Here is an 18,744-nt window from a genome sequence, read left to right as displayed (position 1 = left end):
ATGCAATCTAAATTCACTTTCAGCAATCACACGCAATTTCTACAGAAATTGCATTTTCTAGTTATTCTTATTCTTCTGTACGTTTTTTGAAAGCTTTCAACTCCTCTATACTTTGAGAGACAGAAACCATTCAGATATCAAAATGTTCAGCTCTTAAGGGACAGGTGTGCTATTACTTTTCAGCTTTCTATCATAATCCATTGATTTTATATATATTTTTTTAATATTAAAATATATAATGGAAAGTCTATGGGAGGAATGTTTAAAAGCTAATATTTCAAAAACTAAAAGTGCTAAACTGCTCATATTTGATGTATAGGTGTCCCATCTGGAAATGCTTAACATATTAAAACATTGTACCAATAGCGCCACCATGTGGTCAGTTATTAAATGTTTTATGTTTTGGCTAATAACTCATGAACAATAAGACCTATCAAAAAAAATATTTGGTCAGGATATTCCTTGGATGATTCTGATTAGATTGATATAGGCCCTGCCCATTTGCGCCCATAACATTTTTCCGCCATTTTGGTTTTTTTTTGATAATGTTTTGCTTCTTTTGGCACATATTTCATGTAATCTTTACCAAACTTGGTACATACCATATTTAGAGGACTTTGTCATTTGTTTACAGATATCACTTACGGTTTGTCTGTTATTGGTTAGCAAAGTTTTGAAGGCGTGGCCTAATGCACTTAATGGTCAATAACTCCTCAATACTGAATCAGATTGCAACCAAATTTAGGGATGTTGTACACAAGGTGACCTTACAGAAGTGTGTAACATTTCATAAGGTTCTGCTCAAAGGGGGCACTAAAGTAACCTCATAACATGATATTTCAGCAATTCTCTTTAATGAAATGAAACTCGGTACACAGGTTTTCCATGAGAATCTGCACGACATACTGAATCATGGCACCAATAGCCCCACCTTGTGGTCATAAATAAAACACCGCCATACTACTTATTAACTACCAAATCTCTTAAATGTAACATGCCATGGTAATTACATTGTATTTGTACAGATGGGGATCCTGAACAAGTGTTTAGTATTTTCAGAAATGCTTTGCGATTCCTTTCAGTTTCAGCATTCACACGCATTTTCAGCAGGAAATGCATTTCTAATTTATTTATTTATTTATTTATCATTATTTCGCCATTTTTTTTGTAGTCTAACTAGTCCTACACGATTTGTTGTATCAACTTCATTTCAATGTCAAAATATACATCCTCATAAGGAGATGTGTGTTATTACTTTTCTCATCTCTAACTTATTCCAATGATTTTATATAATGATTTTATATAATGGCAGCAGCAGCAACTGCGTCTGGTGGTTTGCAGCTCCCACACGCAATTTCTTTAGAAATTGCAGAATTGCAATGTGTGTGATTCTTCTAACTCTTTATTGTGTAAAGAGTTAAGTACTCAGTAGAGTTGAAGGATGAAGGAGTCCAGGTAATGTCAATCTGCTTAATCAGACTGCTACTGATAAATTTCATGCAATTAACAGAGTAAACACCAGAATCTGGCCTGGCATTGCTGTGTGATATGTTAGCTTGGTGCATAGGATGTCTGTCTTACAAACATGTGGGTGTAGGTTCAATTCCATCCATTGCTGATTTTAATCTTGCTAGATTTTTCAATAGTGTTCAGCTTCCAGTTATGCAATCTGAATCCGCTTTCAGCAATCAAATATAATTTCTACAGAAATTGCATTTTCTAGTTTATTAGTGTGAATGCTTTCATCATCTCATAACATTTACTAAGCTAGTAAATGTTATGAGACTGAATTAATCAATTGGCCATCTTTTACCCTTACCCCAGGGTGGTTCCCTCTTATTAATTCTTATTGATAGTTTCTGTTGATATCAATGATTATCTTTGATAATCATTATGATAGCAAAACATGCAGCCAAGACCCAACAAATAGCTTCATTGAATTATCCTGAAACTTGTCACTCATCATATATTCTGTACAGTAATGCAACATTTTTTAATAATTAATATTTCATGAAAAGAAAATTGTCTCTTGGACATCTCTGGAAGACATGGCAAGTCACGGATTTAAGACTAGAACGCACCCCATGAACATCCACCTTTTGATATCTACCTGTCAGATAGGATAGAACCCATTTTATTGCTGTTTCATTGAAAAGAGGAAATCCCAAGACAGAAAAACGTTATGATCTACATAGTATCAATTCCTGGTGAAGTAGGATGAATTTAAGTCAAATCTATCCTCTGTGGGTGATGAATATTCATACCTGTTTCTTGGCAATGTGTCCGTTTTCAAGATCATGCAGCTCTGAGCCAAGGTGAAAGATGGGGAGATGGACTGATTTAGCAACATCTCCATTCTTAGACCCTACTGCCAGTGGTGGAACAACACTTTATAAATACACTTTATGTGGGTCTTTAATTTAATTTGTCATCAATCTATATATATTCTGTGTGTGTTGCATTACATTTGGATATATGAATAATAACTACAACAGAGGATATGCAAAAAAAGAAAAAAAAAAGTTTTTAACACAACTTTCATGTTTGAAAGATTTAAAGGGCTTCCATGGTTCTGTACTTATCCATCTTGCTGCCATGTTAATCATTAGTTGGGAGTGTCATTAAAGGGCTAAATTGGTTTTAGCTTGACATTGAGTACCTTCACTTTGTTTGCTGTCAGTATAAACACCCAACCTAAACCACACAGGGATAAAGCTGGCTCTAAACCTACTTTAAGCCAACATACCTACTTGTTGCACTGTTTAAAGCTGATATCAGTCTAGAGGAGTTAAAATCATAGTTAATATCACAGTAAAAGGTATTAGCCTGAAGGAAATTACATGATTGTAAATCACATATTGTAAACTAAAGGCACATTTTTATATTTAAAATATTTGTGTGTTTGCCACAGAAAATTTCTAATTCATGGTTGTAGCTTTTGGAATGTCTGTTTACTGCAGTAAAAGCTGAAGATATGAAATGAGGTCAAGTTGTACCTGAAGTTGAAGCACAGGGGAAAAAAAAGTAACAGTTAAAATGGAAGCGTTGAAGTTTAAGGGTTGAATGAAGGCGGAAGGGACAATTTATGTCTAAGCGATGCATTGAACCTGAAGTATGAAGTTGCTGAAGTGAAAGTGCTGAATACAGAGTGAGTTGAAATTCAAGCACTAAAATGAGTCAAACTGAGGGGGCCAAAAGGAGTTGATGTTTAAGAACTGAAAGAAATTGAAATGTTGTGTTGTTGAATTGAAGTCCTGAAAGGATTTGGTGTCAGTTTAACTGTAAAATAGTGTTATTTGAAGTGTAAGCAGTGAAAGTAGTTGAAGTGTTAGCTTAAGTATAAGCTCTGAAAGCAGTTAAATTATCACAAGGTTTAAGCACTAAAAGGAATTGAAAATGTCAGTTCATGAGTAAAAATTAGTTTAAGAGACAAATGAAGAGTCAGATGATGTGTTGCTCCTAGAAATTATGCTCATATATTAGTCGTATATGAACATAATTTCTAGGAGAATTGCTGCAGAAAAAACATTTTGATAGAAACATAATGCTGGCTGACGTTTTCTCTCAACATAATGAGAAAGTGTAGTTAATTAGCATATTTGGGAAGTTACAAAAGTGTTGATACTGAACGTATGCCTGAAATGTGCGACAACATTTAATTTTTGTTCTTTCTGCCAAAATATTTGATCTTTGTAGGAGAATTTCTTGGGAATTGAAGTTCTCTGAAGAATTAAAAACACAGTGATGAATCTTTCTCTTTACTCTTACATGCCAGCATGGAGAAGGGCACACAGCTGTTCTCCTGGACAACCAAACAGTCTCAGCTTAAATACAGTATGTCCTAGTAGGAATTTGACAGAGAGAGGGTAATAAAGTAATAAAGTAACAATGTCATAAAATAATAAAGCACATAGCCTTACCAATGAACAATGCAAAACTCTTGATGACCTCCAAACAAATTTGACACAGTCAATTCTACTACCAGGTGTCTCTAACAAGATTCATTGTACAGATGTCCTTCAGCTGTCTACAAAAGTTAAGGCACATACTTTGATACAATAAATTCCTTACATCTTGAAGTACAATATCAGCTTGTAGTAGCAACAAAATTATTAAACTTTTTATGGTTGTGTTTAGACTCTGGCAGCACTTGGTGAAGGCTAACGAAAGATGGTCTTGGTTTAATACATAAAAAAGTCTGCAGTGGCTTGAAGCACAACATGTTCATTAACATGTAGGCAAACCACAATCTTTCACTAACCTGAACCAAAGTTCTTTTGCTGTCTAAACCTAAACATATGCAGGACTCAGGATGTGCATCACATTCTCTAGTGCTACAGTCCTGCTTCTTGTATGTCCAATGTCCACCCCAACCTCCTCCCTGCGACATCAGTGCAATATATAAATGTAGCACTTAATTAATTCGAAAAAACCTTTGATCATAATCCAGGCAGTGATTAGGATTAATGCATGACAGTTAGGAAAACAGTCTAGTAGTGTATGAACTTAATTTCTAGGAGACAGGGTTGTTTAAGGATCTGAAGGATCAGTTGCAGAAAGTGCAGAAAACAGAAGAAATTTATCACAGTTATGATATCACTCCTTGGAAGTGCAACAGGCAGAAATGTCCAGCAGGTAATAACACCCACCAGTAACTGTTAGTACAAATAACAGTTTATAAAGAAAATGTAATGTTTGAAAAGGTTTTTTTTCTGGAGTTCATAGTTTATCCACCAATTTGCCTATATACTGTGCCTAAATTGTGTTCTTGTAAAAGCCTATCAAATGACATTCAACAGTTAACATCATTTCCCTCTTGCCTCTTCATTTGCTGGAAGGTTTGTTTTATGGGAGAACTTGCTTTTGTACTTTATCAGGAACACAGTACAAACAAGGTTATTAGATCCCTTGAGGGCAGGGAGTAAAAAGCTTGTGTGTTGTGGCAATCAGCTAGCCTACCTCTACTTCCTGGAGGGGAGAAAAAACCCTTCTCAGGTAATAGTGGCTGTTCTGGGTGTGACCCTAAAGAATGTCAAACAAAGAGAGTGTGGCTGGCTGCCTGTCGTAGCAGGGGAATAGAGGATTTTACCATCTGTGTTTCATTCACCATTTCCCACAGCAAACAGCAGGCAGCCAAGGTGGAAACAGTCCTTATCTGCTCTATCTGGGGGCACTGACAGTGAAGGTAAGCCTGTGTTTTCCTGTGACCTTGGAGTGTGATTAATGAGCCCTCACCTTGTTTTTAGCTTGAATGAGTGACAGAGTGAGAGTTTTTAGCTTTCCGTTCGGGTGTAAATTTATCTCCAGTGTTGATGATAGAGGTCAAAGACTGCCAAAGGGGGGGGGGGGGGGGGGGGGGGGGGGGGGGGGGGGTCGTCTTTAATCCAAAAAGATGCTACAGTTAGCAGTTAGTGAAGTTTGCTCTCAGTCTCTGTGAGCTTTGTCATGGCTGAGTGGGATGAATGAAGTCCCTGTTCTCAGGGAAAGATCAACACAAAGATCCAGTGAGATCCACAATGTGTGGTCTACCCAAGAAATCAAAAGGTTTGGTTTTAAAATTAGTTGTGCATTTCAGATGTTTGAGAACAGTTTACCATCTCGGTTTGAAAGTTTGAAGGACCTGTATTGTTAGGTAAGCTTTGTAGGGCCAGCAACTATGTAAAGGTGGAATGACAAGTACTTTGACTAGAGCCAAATCTTTGTTAATGTCACTCAAAGCACTAACCAAACAGTTAAGGCACAAGTCAAGAACTGTGTTTTTAAGGTGTATATGTAAAGCCCGAGGTCATGAGAAACCTATCTGAGCTTTTTTATTGATGACTGATGATTCTGAGGTTTTATTTGTCATTGCTTACTTTACTTCAATGAAAAACTATCCACTAAGTGTCCTTCATGTTGGACATATGACAGCTGATGGCTGTAGTTACTTTGCAGATCAAAAAGTCAATTTCATTTACATTTATAAAGTAATGTTTTTTTTACTTTCAAGTAAACTTATTCATGCAATACTTCTACTTGCAATTGAATATTTTAAACTTTTGAGTCATTGCTATGTATGTTTACTTAAAGGTCCACTTCTGTGCCCAACACATCTCACTGTTGATGTTTTGAGTCAGACAGAGTGTTGTCTGTCCAACATGCGGGCTGAACAGGTTTTTTTGGTTTGGAGTAGAAATGCTTATACTGTAATGTGGCCACAAAAATCCTTCCATCAGGATGAGCTACTGCTGAAAAGAACTAGATTTCTTATCAGCTTGTGTCAGCCCAGTACCTCTATGTTACTTTACTTCCAAACTGAACACACACACACCACATATTGACTCCATTTTTAACTGCTTTGTACTGTGATGTGTTGCTAGGCTGCAACCCAGGATTTTATTGTCCATTTTTTTCTTTTCCCTCTCTCCACTTCTCTTTCTCTGTCTGTTGGTCTCTCTGTCTTTGTGTGAGAGAAAGGGTTGTTAAACTAGGCGTGGAAGTGGTCTTGACAATAAGGGAGGGATCACTGAGTCAATATTTGTTTTGGAAATAGAACTTTATGTACACTACAGTAACTGTAGCAACTGTGATCGCTGGCTGCTTGCTTGTTTTTTGTTGTAGCTTCTTTGTAAAATCTTATCTTATCTCCATCTATCTCATAAAACTAACTCATAGTTAAACATTCGGATAGTAATTTCTCAGTATGGTGTAATAATTTATAATTATTAAAAGAAAAGAAAAAGAAAAGAGAGAATCGTGGATGAGGGAAATGGATGAGGTGTCCAAAGATTGCAGAATTTCCTGATGGACGTTAACCTTGTTGACACATTTGGTGTTAAAGGGCTTATGCCTTGGATATCAGTTCATTACCTCCTTGTTTCTGGACAATTTGTCCTGTCCAAGATATTAGCTGCATTTCCATTGGTAGTTAATCTACTGTAACATACTCCCTTGTGTTTCTGTGACCTGGTGGCTCTGTTAGGGTGGAGGATGTTTGACATGTTGTATGAGTGGTTCTGGTGGGACAGAATCTGGCTGCCAGTGAATCTGACATGGATAGACCTGGAGGACAGGGAGGGCCGTGTCTATGCCAAAGCCTCACATCTCTATGTCACCATCCCCTGCGCCTTTGCCTTCTTGCTCATCAGATACCTGTTTGAAAGGTAAGATCCTCATGCTGTGCACTACTCTCCCCATGGTTATACTGTACCAATAGTATATCACTCACTCTGTTGTAGAATTGGACAGTATATTACCATTTAAAGGATACATCTGGTGATATTCTGTACTTTCCTTATTACAAGGAAGTCCCATGTTTAGACTCAAACCAACAATGAATTGATCAACTAACAAGTATTGTGTGTGTATTCAAAGCCTGATATAGCTTATTCCTTTGTGTCATAGAGACCCATTGTTGTTCACCAACTATTAAAACACATAAATGAACCACACTGTTGCACTGGGTGACATGTTCCTTCTTTACCATGAACACAGACACACTGTAGTTTATTTTGACTCAATCCCACACACACTGTCCTGCTGCCAGGAAAATTCACTAGAACACCAAATATTTTGAGATGGACTAACATGTTGGTTTTGGTCTTTTCAAGGGATTTGCTGAAAATGACAAAAATGTGGAATATCTCCAGCCCCAGTTCTTAAATACAACATAAATTACCATAAATTATCAAAGAATTTCAATCAAAAGAAGAGTGTAGCATTTTTGGTAAATAGGTTTGTTTCTACTGTGAAATAAGATGAGAAGATGGATTTCAGTTTCATATCTATGGGTGCTGTCAACCCTGTCGCCTAAAAGTTACATTATGTACAACAGCATTAGCAAATACATTTAGTTAGAAGCATAATACTACCACAGTATCTTGATTATTTTCAAGAATTTCAGTTCAACACTCCCTCTAGAATTCTTGTATATTTTACATTTTTGAATGCAAGTTATGCAGGTTTATATTTTTGATGTATGTTTTCCATCAGTTCCTGGCAGGCTTGGGTTTCCATTCATTCTGTATGGTGTGAACATTTAACAGACTCTCAAAACTTTACACTTTAAGTTACTTCAAGTCTAAATTCATTATTGTTAAAGTGATTATCTTTGCCAAGTGATGCATCTTAAGTGCAGATTAATTTGAAAGTCTGCACCAGATATACAATGAATCCATGGATGCCTGGAACAACAGAAATATCCTAGATTTCTAAGACTCTGTCTTATGGTTTGAAAAATGATGTTGTGACAAAAAGTAGAAGGGTTTTATGGTACAACACAGAAAATGGCTGTTATGGTCCTTTACTGTAAAACCCACTAGACTGCTGCTTACCACTATCACTACTACTAATAACAATAATAATAGTGAAAAATAAATAAATAGAAAATAGTTCTATTATTTATTGTTTATCAATCAAACTGCATCTCATTCTTTAATATACTGTGTCCTGAAGTCCTCCTCATGGTTAGGTAGAGTATGTATCCAGTTAGAACTGAAGCCTTTGTGTGTGTGCCAGTTGGATAGCAACACCACTTGCAGTCTCTGCTGGGATCAAGCAAAGAGTCCATCTGAAAGCAGAAACCCACCCCATCCTGGAACTGTACTACACTGCTAAGTGCAGATATCCTGCTCAGGTAAGCAAAGTCCCACTCAAATATCAGTCCTATGACTCGTGACAGTTTGAATATCTGTACCACTAACACATTACTGTTAACTACATGGCAAAATGAAACTACACTGTTCATATCTCAGTTCAAAATGTCAGTTGTTTTACAACCTAATTTTTATAGTTTTTCCCAGAATACCTATCACTTATTGGTAACATTATATATAATGTACTCTGCTTTACTGCGGACACCTGCAGACCTGACATCTCTGCTAGACACAGTTTTACCACATATATGTCAGGGGAACCAAATGAGCTATCAGACAGATTTCCAGAACTAATTACTGGTTCAAACATGAGCTCAGACCAGTTTTCCATTGCTGTGGAAGAATATCAGGTGCATTATCTTTGGGTTTCACTCCTTTATAAGTGGTTAGGATAACTGTATTAAAGTGTTTTTGATTTGTTTTAAACCTGTTGGATTATCTGATGCTGCTTGTGCTACTGGACTCTGGGGTAGTGAAAATGTTCATAACTGACAGCCAAAACCATGAAAACAAGCTGAATCATTTGTCTCCTACTGTAGATTGAACAGACTGAACACAATACAACTACAGAGTTAATTAACTCAATGTACAGTATGAATCTATATCACTCCATTACACGGCCAAGAATAACAACACATAGTACTACACTGATTGACAATATATTTACCAACGTTATTGATAAGAAAGTAGTAAGTGAACCACTTATAAATGACACAAGTGACCATATGCCGGTCTTTGCAGTCATTCAGAGCTGTATTAGTACCAACAAGGACATTTAAACTTAAAACCCAATTAGACACAAAACACAAGGTGCAATTAACTCTTTTGAAGACCTAATGAAACAAGACTGGAATAAAGTCTGTGTGGAAGATGTAAATGAAGCCTCTGAGACATTTTTGTCTATAACAACCACTCTCTACAAAAATGTATCCTCTAGTAACCAAAGTAGTAAAACAGAAATTTGCTGAAAAAGCGTGGCTGACTAAGGGAATGCAAGAAGACAAAATCATTATAAAAAGAATGTTTAAGGAAAAGAACAAAGCAGAACACACATACAAAACATATAAAAACAAACTGACAAGTATTATGAGACATTCCCAGCTAGTCACATACCGAAGCTTGGTCAGGACCCCATGGCATCACTTTTTAATGTACTGGATACCCCTTTAGCATCATTTTTCAACATGCAGTATCACGGCAGTCACTGTCAAAAAATAATTATATTTTATGTGTGACAACACTGTAGTTAAGGTCTTGTTAGGTTTAGGCAGACTTTGGTTAGGGTTGGGGAAAGCTCATGGTTTGGGTTAAAATAAAAAATAAAATAAAAATGGCAAGGTCGTCTCAAACCAGCTCTCAGATTTCCAACTTTCTGTCAACAACGTTGCAAGCCATCCACCAACCCCTCCACCTCCTAATGAGAAAGTCACCTTATATAGATGTCATGTGAAGTACGTCACTTCAGAAATGTTGATGCTACGTATTACAGGTGTTGAAATGTAGATATTCAATGTATCTGTGGTTTGCAGAAATGTACAATGCCAACGTTTTATTCTGGCGACCAGGCTGAAATTTGTCATCTTGTATAGACGTCATCAGTCTCATGGCATCTATTTCAGATGTTGTTGGAGTTCAACAGAAGTGTATCAGACTACCCTGCACATTGAACAATGACGCTAAAGGGGTGCCCAGTGCAGTAAGAAGTGACGCCATGGGGTCCTGACCAAGCCTCAGTATGTTACCAGTATGGCAAGTTGGGAGAATGAGAGTGAGAATGGGCTGTATGAGAAGCAACAAAAGGGATTATTACAGTAAATTACTGGAGGACAACAGAAATAATATTAAAAAATACATGGAAAGTATTGATTGACATTATTAAAAATGGAATTGGAAAAACAAGATACCCAACCTATTTCCTGACAAAGAAAAATACAACTATTAACAATATGGATTTATTTGCAGATTAATCTAATGACTTCTTTGTCAATGTTGGTCCTGGTTTGGCTAAGGAGATTGCAAAGACTGGTACTAGAGATGATGTGGAAAGTAAAACTATTGATTATTGATATTGTTAAAACATTTAAGAATAAGAAGTCTACAGACTGGAATGGAATTGATATGTCTATGGTTAAAAATATTATTGAGTTTGTAGTGAAACTTCTTACACAAATTTGTAATCAGTCTCTCCAAACACTGTATTTCCATGCAAAATGAAAACAGCTGAAGTCATACCTATATATAAGGCTGGAGACAGACATGTACTCTCTAAATACAGACCTGTTTCTTTACTTGCATAGTTCTGTAAAATACTGGAAAAAACATTCTATAAAAAGGTAAGATAAATTTATCACAAAACATAATAGACTTTGTGAACAGCAATATGGGTTTAGACCTAGTAGGACAATTTAATTTGCACTCATAGAATTTGTGGAGGAAATATCAACTGTAATAGAAAATAAAGAATATGCAGTGGATAAAGAATATTGGATCCTAAAAACACATTTGATACTGTTGACCATGACTTAGTATTGAAGAAATTACAAAGATATGGAATCAGAGGGGTAGCACTCTCTTGGTTAAGCAGTTACCAGGAGAATAGGTATCAGTATGTGCAAATAAAGGGTTTAGTGTTGGGACCATTGTTGTTTATTTTGAACATAAATAATATAAGTGAAGTTTCTAAAATATTAAAAACTATATTATTTGCAGATGATACAAATGTATTTTGTTGTGGTAAGAATTTGGAACAACTTTTGGATACAGTGGGAAAATAATTGGAAATGCTGAACAGTTGGTTTGATTCTAACAAACTGACGCCGAATTTAAGTAAAACTAAATTTATAATCTTTGGGAAGCATTCAACTAAGTCAAGCAGGAAACTCATGATAAATGAGTGTCTGAAATTAAATTTCTTGGAGTGATAATAGATAATAAATTATGTTGGAAGCCACATATAAATTATATCAAAGCTAAAATATCAAACTGCAATACTGTAAAATTTGAGATTTGAGAATTTAAGATTTGGTCGACTTTAAAACGGTATATAAATCGTACAAAGTTAAAATTCAGTTATTACCTGAAAGTATCCAAAAGTCGTTTCAAATGAGAGAAGATCAACAAAACTTGAGGGGAATTTGCATGTTCAAAAAACAATTAGTGAGGACTAATGTAAAATATCATTGTATTACAGTCAAATGAGTTAATTTATGGAACAGCTGTAGTAAGAACTGAAAACATGTAAAACATTTAGTAAGTTTAAACGAACGTTTAAAAACAACATATTGAACAAACATGAAATACAGAGTACAGGATATGTAAGTTGTTTTTGATTTATATTGTTTTGTTTGTCCTGTTCTGATTGTTTTGTCTTGATTGTTTTGTTTTTGTTTGTTTTGATTGTTTTGTTTTGTTTTTAATTGTTTTGTTTTTTGTCTTGTTTTGTTTTTGTTGTTTGAAGTTACCTTTCGAGATCTAACTTTTTTCAGACTGCAGAAAAACTTTAAGTTGGGTTATTGAACCGTGTTGAGCTGCTATATTTAAGGTTCTGTCTCTTCTTTTTTGTGTGCTTATGTTGTGCCCTTAAAACAGGGAAAATAGTGAGGGAAGAGGGATGAAGAAACCCGCACACTTCTCTTGTTTTCACTCGTTTGCACTGAGTCTTAATTATGTACAGTACAACCAAATTCACACATTTTCTCAGTATGGATACATTCAGTCTCAGGACCACAGTTTCCACAACTAAGTTATCCTCTGTTTTTTTCTAAATAATGTAAATTGTATTTTTAACCAACATAGACTGTAACTTAAATGAAATACATTTACCTTTTTAACTTTCATATTTTACTTTTCATTCCTCAATGACACAACGGCTCTCATTCAATGGAGTCACGGTGATCGCTATATCGCACCCCCAAACAAGGTCGATAATGTCTTCATCGCAGCATTCACCACAGCCTATGGCCGTCTAAAATTGTACAGCTATTTGAAGCAAATGCAAGAGCGGGTTCTCTACTACAACACAGACAGTTTGATATATGTCACAAAAGAGGGAGAACCTCGACTCAAATTGGGTAATTACTTGGGGGATTTGACAGACGAATTGGGTGACGATAGCATACAGGACTTTGCGGCTGTGGGTCCTAAAAGTTATGCCTATCAGCCTACAAACAAACGAGTGGTGCTGCGTGTGAAAGGCATTACTCAGACTCGCGAATGTTGCGAACAGATAAACTTTGATAGCATCAAAGAGCTGGTGGAGGGATATGTGCAAAACCTCACTGCAGAGGGTTTCATTGAAACCCCTCAGCACAACATTGTGCGTGATAAAAAGTGTTTTCTTCTGAAAAACTCATAATTTCAAAAGAAGTTGCGAGTGGTGTTTGACGGTTGCTTCCCACAGGTCAAACCTTGCCTTTTGGATATTAAAAAAAAAAAAAAAAAAAAATGTCACACTTGGGTGTTGCAGAAGAAATTGATTTTGATCCTAGATTGCAACTACCTTTCTCATGTCAGATTGTGGGTCCGAGTGGTTGTGGAAAAACTTTTTTTGTAAAAAATGTGTTGGAAAATTGTCAAGATGTTTTGTCTCGGATACCTGAAAATATTGTATGGATTTATACTTTGTTTCAACCCATGTATGCTGAACTGCAAAAGAAGAATAAAAAATATTAAATTTATTGAAGGACTACCTGATTCTTTCGAAGATGAAAGCCTGTTTCCTCCTGATCAGAATCATTTGATTATCTTGGACAATGTCATTTTTCAAGCCTCCGACCATCCTGAAGTAGTCAGGATTTTCACACAATACAGGCATCACAAGAACATGAGTTTCATGATGTTGACGCAAAATGTGTTTCACATAGTTGGACCATCAGTTTGAACAGCAATTACCTGGAGTTTAAAAACCTGCGAGACAAGTTGCAGATTAATATCTTAGCTCAACAAATTTTTCCTTCTCAGAAAAGTTTGAAGAAAGTTTTGAAGATGCTACTAAAGATCCTCATGGATATTTAATCATCAACCTCACCCCTACTTGTCCAGAGCAATACAGACTGAGGTCGGGATTGTTACCTGCTCAGTGGCCGGTCGTCTATCTACCCATATCAAGATCTACCTAATTCGACATGTCAGCACGGATAAAAAGAAACGCTCCTTTATTGCAAGCTTTGTATTATGCTACACCTCGGAGACGTAAAGATATTCTTAGTCATTGCTCCTCAGACTTTCTTCAGTCTCTGTGCGAACTCTCTCTGAATGTTTTAAGGGGCAATATACCCCTGTTAGCAAGTTAATATAACAAACTCAAAAGACAAAAGAAAATTATCAAATTGTTGACGGATAAAAAAACCAGCCTAAAAAGCAAACACAAGGCTCTGATGAAACAATCTGGAGGGTTTCTTCTACCACTACCGCTTTCAGCGGTTGTTCCTATCGTCGGACAACTTATAGGAGGACTCATTAATAAAAACTAAAAAAGAAATGGCACAGAGGGCTAGTCAAAAGATGTTGACGCCTGGTGACACCTCAACAGTTTAATCGTATGAGTCAGACAGTTTTGGTCGCTCAGACTCCATCTGTGAGATGTACGGCGGAAAATGATTTAGATGTGAAAATGAAGGCTATATTAAACAAACCGGGGTTGAATCCTTATGAAAAAAAAAAAAAATACAACACTCTGCTGCAAAGATACCTAACCCTGATCAAACAAGGGGAGAAGGTAGCTCTGACTGTTGCTAAAGACTCTGACGACAGAAATAGAACCTTGGCTCAAAATGAAGAACAAGAAGAGGAAAGAAGAAGAAGCAGCCAGGATGAAATGGCATATGATGAGTTACAAAACCTTCCTCCTCGCGATCGTAAAAATGCTCAGTATATCATGAATAAATTAGCCAAAAGCGAGGACGGGTGGATGTCGAAGGGAGAGTTTATTTATAAGGGAAAAGCGGTAAAAGGATCACACATGATTGACTTGTTTAAAAATCTATCCGCTTCTTATAAAAAAAAAATCACAGACCCTACCTCCTAAGGGTTGAACAGGTTTTTTAAATACTCTATCAGAACTCAACATCCCTCTAACTTCAGTGACTAACCCCCAAGCTCAAGAGGAATATCGTCGGCTTAAAACTGAGGGATTGTATGAAGGAAAAGATGAAGTTGAAGAGGAAGTCACGCCGGCAAAGGCAATGAAAAGAAAACGGAAAAAAATCATTTTATCCCCACGCTGGATTGAATTTGAATGAATTTAATGAAATAATAAAAGATTCGTACAACGATATGGTCTTTAGTCCGTCTTTTTTTCTCTTTCACACACGTTATTAAAAGTGGTAACAATCTTTGAACATTTCTAAAGAACAGACGGTGTGGTGGAAAGAATCAGCTCTTTGATTCCTTATACAACATTGATATTTTTCATTTTTAATCACATCATCATGATGACGTCAGTAAAGGTAACTGGTCAGAGGCCCACACACCACAAAATGCATCACCCAATAAATGACGCATGAGACCTTCCAATTTGTGATTATTCATTTTCTCAGTAATAATCCACCAACACTTGTCATTTTGAGTTGATCTCTAAAATAAATTCGTAACAAGCGTAAACAATAATGGTGGTCGTATGAGGTAGGGGTACTCTAAATCTCATCTCCAGTCTTAAACTTCCGTTGGAAATGAGGGACAAGGCGTCAGCGTCTTCGCCGGCGTTGAGATTGAACGCAAACAAGGAGTATTCCTGTTCAAATTCCTCTCTGTTGATACTCAGAGGTAAATCTTTCAGGTGTCTCCCTGTAGCTGTAAACATATTATAAAATTCTCTGAAGGATACCCCCTGGTTAAATTGTGGCTGGAAAACTTTGGCAGGAACCTGTCTGCCATCCTGACACAAAGCCAGGTATTCCACATCGTTATGGATAAAATTGAAGGGGGACAGATCTCTTCTCCCCGTAAAGGCTTCGTGGTTCACCATACCTAAAACAATGTATTTAGGTATCGTTTCCAAGAAGAGATTCTCTTGGTTACATATTCGTGAATTTTCAGGGATGGAGTAAGTTTTCACATTAACGCGGGATAAGGGGTAAAGAGCGTTACCCTTCAGTAAGGCCACGGCATGACCTAAACGCACGGCGGGGGAAACGGTAGCTTTCTTGATAAACGGAGAGGCTCCCTGTGTTTTTAATCGGAAATTACTGTTTGGGGCACACATGAGACTGAAAGCGTCGTTAGCCCGGCTCAATTTAATTCTCAAATCCACAGAGTTCAAAAGAAGCCTCTCGCTGAAAAATATGTCAGCGTGAAGAGGGCCCAACAGATGAACCTCTCTAGAATTGGCGGAGAACCGTGCTCTCTGAACTAACCCTCTGTTTGGGCCGTTATTTGTTACCACAGAGTCCATAGAGCTGGCCGTGTCTTTGTAAAATAACCCGGCGCTGAACTGACTTTTTAATGAATCTTCTGAAAAATTGAGCAGGGTCTCAATCATAGCTCTGTAGGGGTGAGTGGCGCTGGATTGCAATATCAATCTATCTCCTAGAATAACGTCGCATTGACCAAAAATTGTATTCAGAGGATGATTGACGAGACCTATGGGGATGTCGTTGGCCAGGTCCGTGCCGTCAGCGTTGGTAATTTTTACTTGGAGGTGTAGCAAGGTGTCGTTCAAATCCAAATATTTTTCACCGTCGCTGGGAATAAAAAACGGACAATCGGACCATTGTCAGTAATGGCCAATAAAGGTAAAACTTCTGTGTACAGCTTTTCTTCGATAGACAGCTGTGTCAAAGGGGCCGAAAATAAATCCTGCTCCGCCATACTGCATTCAGCCGATTTGTGATGTAAAAGAGCCATCTTTGTTTGCTTCTAACAACGAAGTGTTAAAAGATATCTCCGGACCTTGCAGCATGGGTAGACTTCCTTCCTTTAGGATTGTTTCTACTGACTGATTTTATCTTTTCAGTGCGCTGACGTTTTTTAGATCCCTCTGAAACGTGCTGCCCGGGAGGTCTCTTCCTCGCTCTTCTAGCCATAATCATAATACCCCCGGATCCTTCTTGAGACCCCTGTTCCTGTTGACCCGTTATTTTACCAACGGCGTGGCTAATCACCTCTGAGTGTTTTTAGCGGCTGATTTAAGATGAGGTTTAGTGATGGCAAAATCTCTTTTCATCATAGGTGAAACAAAACAAAATAATTTTGAAAATATAGAGCATATCCCTCTCCCGTACATGACGGGCGAGCCGTAAAAAACAGAGTGCGCCCCCCGCTTGGTTTTCATTATAGCTCACAAAACGGTGAGGATCGTGGTTTATCATTTTTTCAGGGAGGAGGTTTTCGAGTTTAGGTTTTCGTCTAAAATGGAGTTTTACAATACACTTGCCAAATGTAAAATTTACGGGTTTACGGGTCGTTTTAATCTGTTTTAATCTCGATATGAATGTTTTCAATGTGTTTCTTCGCCACAGGCAGGTAGTAGGCAGGGTTGAAAGACGGTGTGACTATGTCACCGTATGTCCTTTGTATTCCGACGGTTCTCAAGAGTGGAGCGTAAGCGTCACCTACCAACTGATGACATACCACATCGCTATAACAGTAAAGTTGATAAATCCCCGCCTTTATATCCGCGGGTAGGGAGCCATCCTATCGTCAAACTTGAACCATTCCCCTGGCTTCATCCCCATCATATAAGTCATGGGCGGGAAAAAACGCAAATGATATTGAACTCCCGCTTGAAATTCAAATTTTCTGTGAATATGGCTGAAATTTATGTAAACATCGGAACCTATTTTTCTTTGAAAGGCATTCAACTCCTTCTGGAACTGATTCACATCGGCGTAATAGCCCCCTCTAATCTTTTGACAGTGGATTTCGCTCTCGGTGTCAGGGTGTTGGGTTTTTTTTCCTCCATTCATAGTACCCTGACTCTATAGGGAGGTTAAACCAGGTATGAGGGTATGAAATCTCCGTCAAGGCCACCTCCCACGGACTCTCTAAATCAATATGTTGCGCTAAATCCACATGATAACTGGAACTTGTATTATTTTTAAATACATCGATACTAGCATTGGAGGGTAGGATGACATAAAACCCCTCGCCTGAGGTTTGATCCATGATGTAATGATGTCCTGAGAGTCACTTATGGTGTTTTATACATTTTTCAGGTCACTAGCCTTAACCCAGCTGTTGAATTTCTCAGGCCAGTTTTTCCAACATACCAATGACCTTCTCACGACCCACTTGTCCAAAATTTTTTCCACTTGATAACTCTTATCTCGAGCTATTTTTACTTTTTGCAACTCTGCTTCGTAAAATGTACCTGTACACAGGGGGTAGTCGCGGTATGCATTCTGACACCGTAAACATCTCGTCGGTGTAACTCTGTTCATATTTTTTATCAAACACTCCTCTCAGTTTGGAGATTCTCATAAGATCTCCCTGTTTAAAATTCATCTTTAACTTTTCTTGGTACTGTATGGGAAGTGAACCGTACAAGTTTTGAAAAACTTGGAGGGTGTTCTCAGTCATCACCTGCCTAGGCGTCATTTTTATACTTTTATGATAGCTGTTATTATAGCTTTGAACCAAGTCCTGCAAGACATCTACATACCTATGGGTGTTTTTAACTGTAAAATACCTCCACATTCTAGTTTTCAACGTATGGTTAATTCTTTCAATCACCGAGGCTTTCAGATCGCTGGCTGTTGCGAAATGTTTAATACCTCGTTTCTTCATCAATGCCTCAAAAGTCTTGTCAAAGAATTCTTTTCCCGCATCCGTTTGTAACTTTTCAGGAGTCTGACTGTCTTGTAAAACAGAATCAAACACCTTAGTCACCTCAGAGCCTGTTTTCTTCTTTAGCGGACGTACGTAGGCCTTTTTTGAAAATACATCTATAACAGTTAATAGATAATTTAATCAGTCGTTATGATCGGCTAAGGCTTGCATGTCACAAAGGTCTGCCTGAAATTGGTATAGAGGTCGTGGTACAAAAACTCTATTTCTAGGAAAATGTAATCTGGCTGGTTTATGCAGAGTATGGGCATCTTGCTCAGATAAAAAATCTTTAACTCTGTCAGTCTTTACTTTTTTCCCCGTTTCATCCTCCATGGCTCTACGGAGT

The 18,744-nt window shown here is 37.4% G+C and overlaps 1 protein-coding gene across 1 annotated transcript in view; it reads left to right on the top strand.

The window, feature by feature from the left end:
* Positions 1-3,611: 3,611 nt before the first annotated feature.
* cers3a (ceramide synthase 3a) overlaps positions 3,612-18,744 on the top strand; it is a 50,071-nt gene continuing 34,938 nt past the window's right edge. The window contains exons 1-3 of the mRNA XM_044333270.1: positions 3,612-5,185; positions 6,962-7,142; positions 8,497-8,614. Of these exons, the coding sequence (XP_044189205.1) occupies positions 6,970-7,142; positions 8,497-8,614 (291 nt within the window). The 5' untranslated portion in view covers positions 3,612-5,185; positions 6,962-6,969. The remainder of the gene's footprint in view (positions 5,186-6,961; positions 7,143-8,496; positions 8,615-18,744) is intronic.

The sequence above is a fragment of the Thunnus albacares genome, chromosome 1 (assembly GCF_914725855.1).
Source record: "Thunnus albacares chromosome 1, fThuAlb1.1, whole genome shotgun sequence".
NCBI lineage: Eukaryota > Metazoa > Chordata > Actinopteri > Scombriformes > Scombridae > Thunnus > Thunnus albacares.
This window is presented reverse-complemented; position numbering and strand designations above follow the sequence as displayed.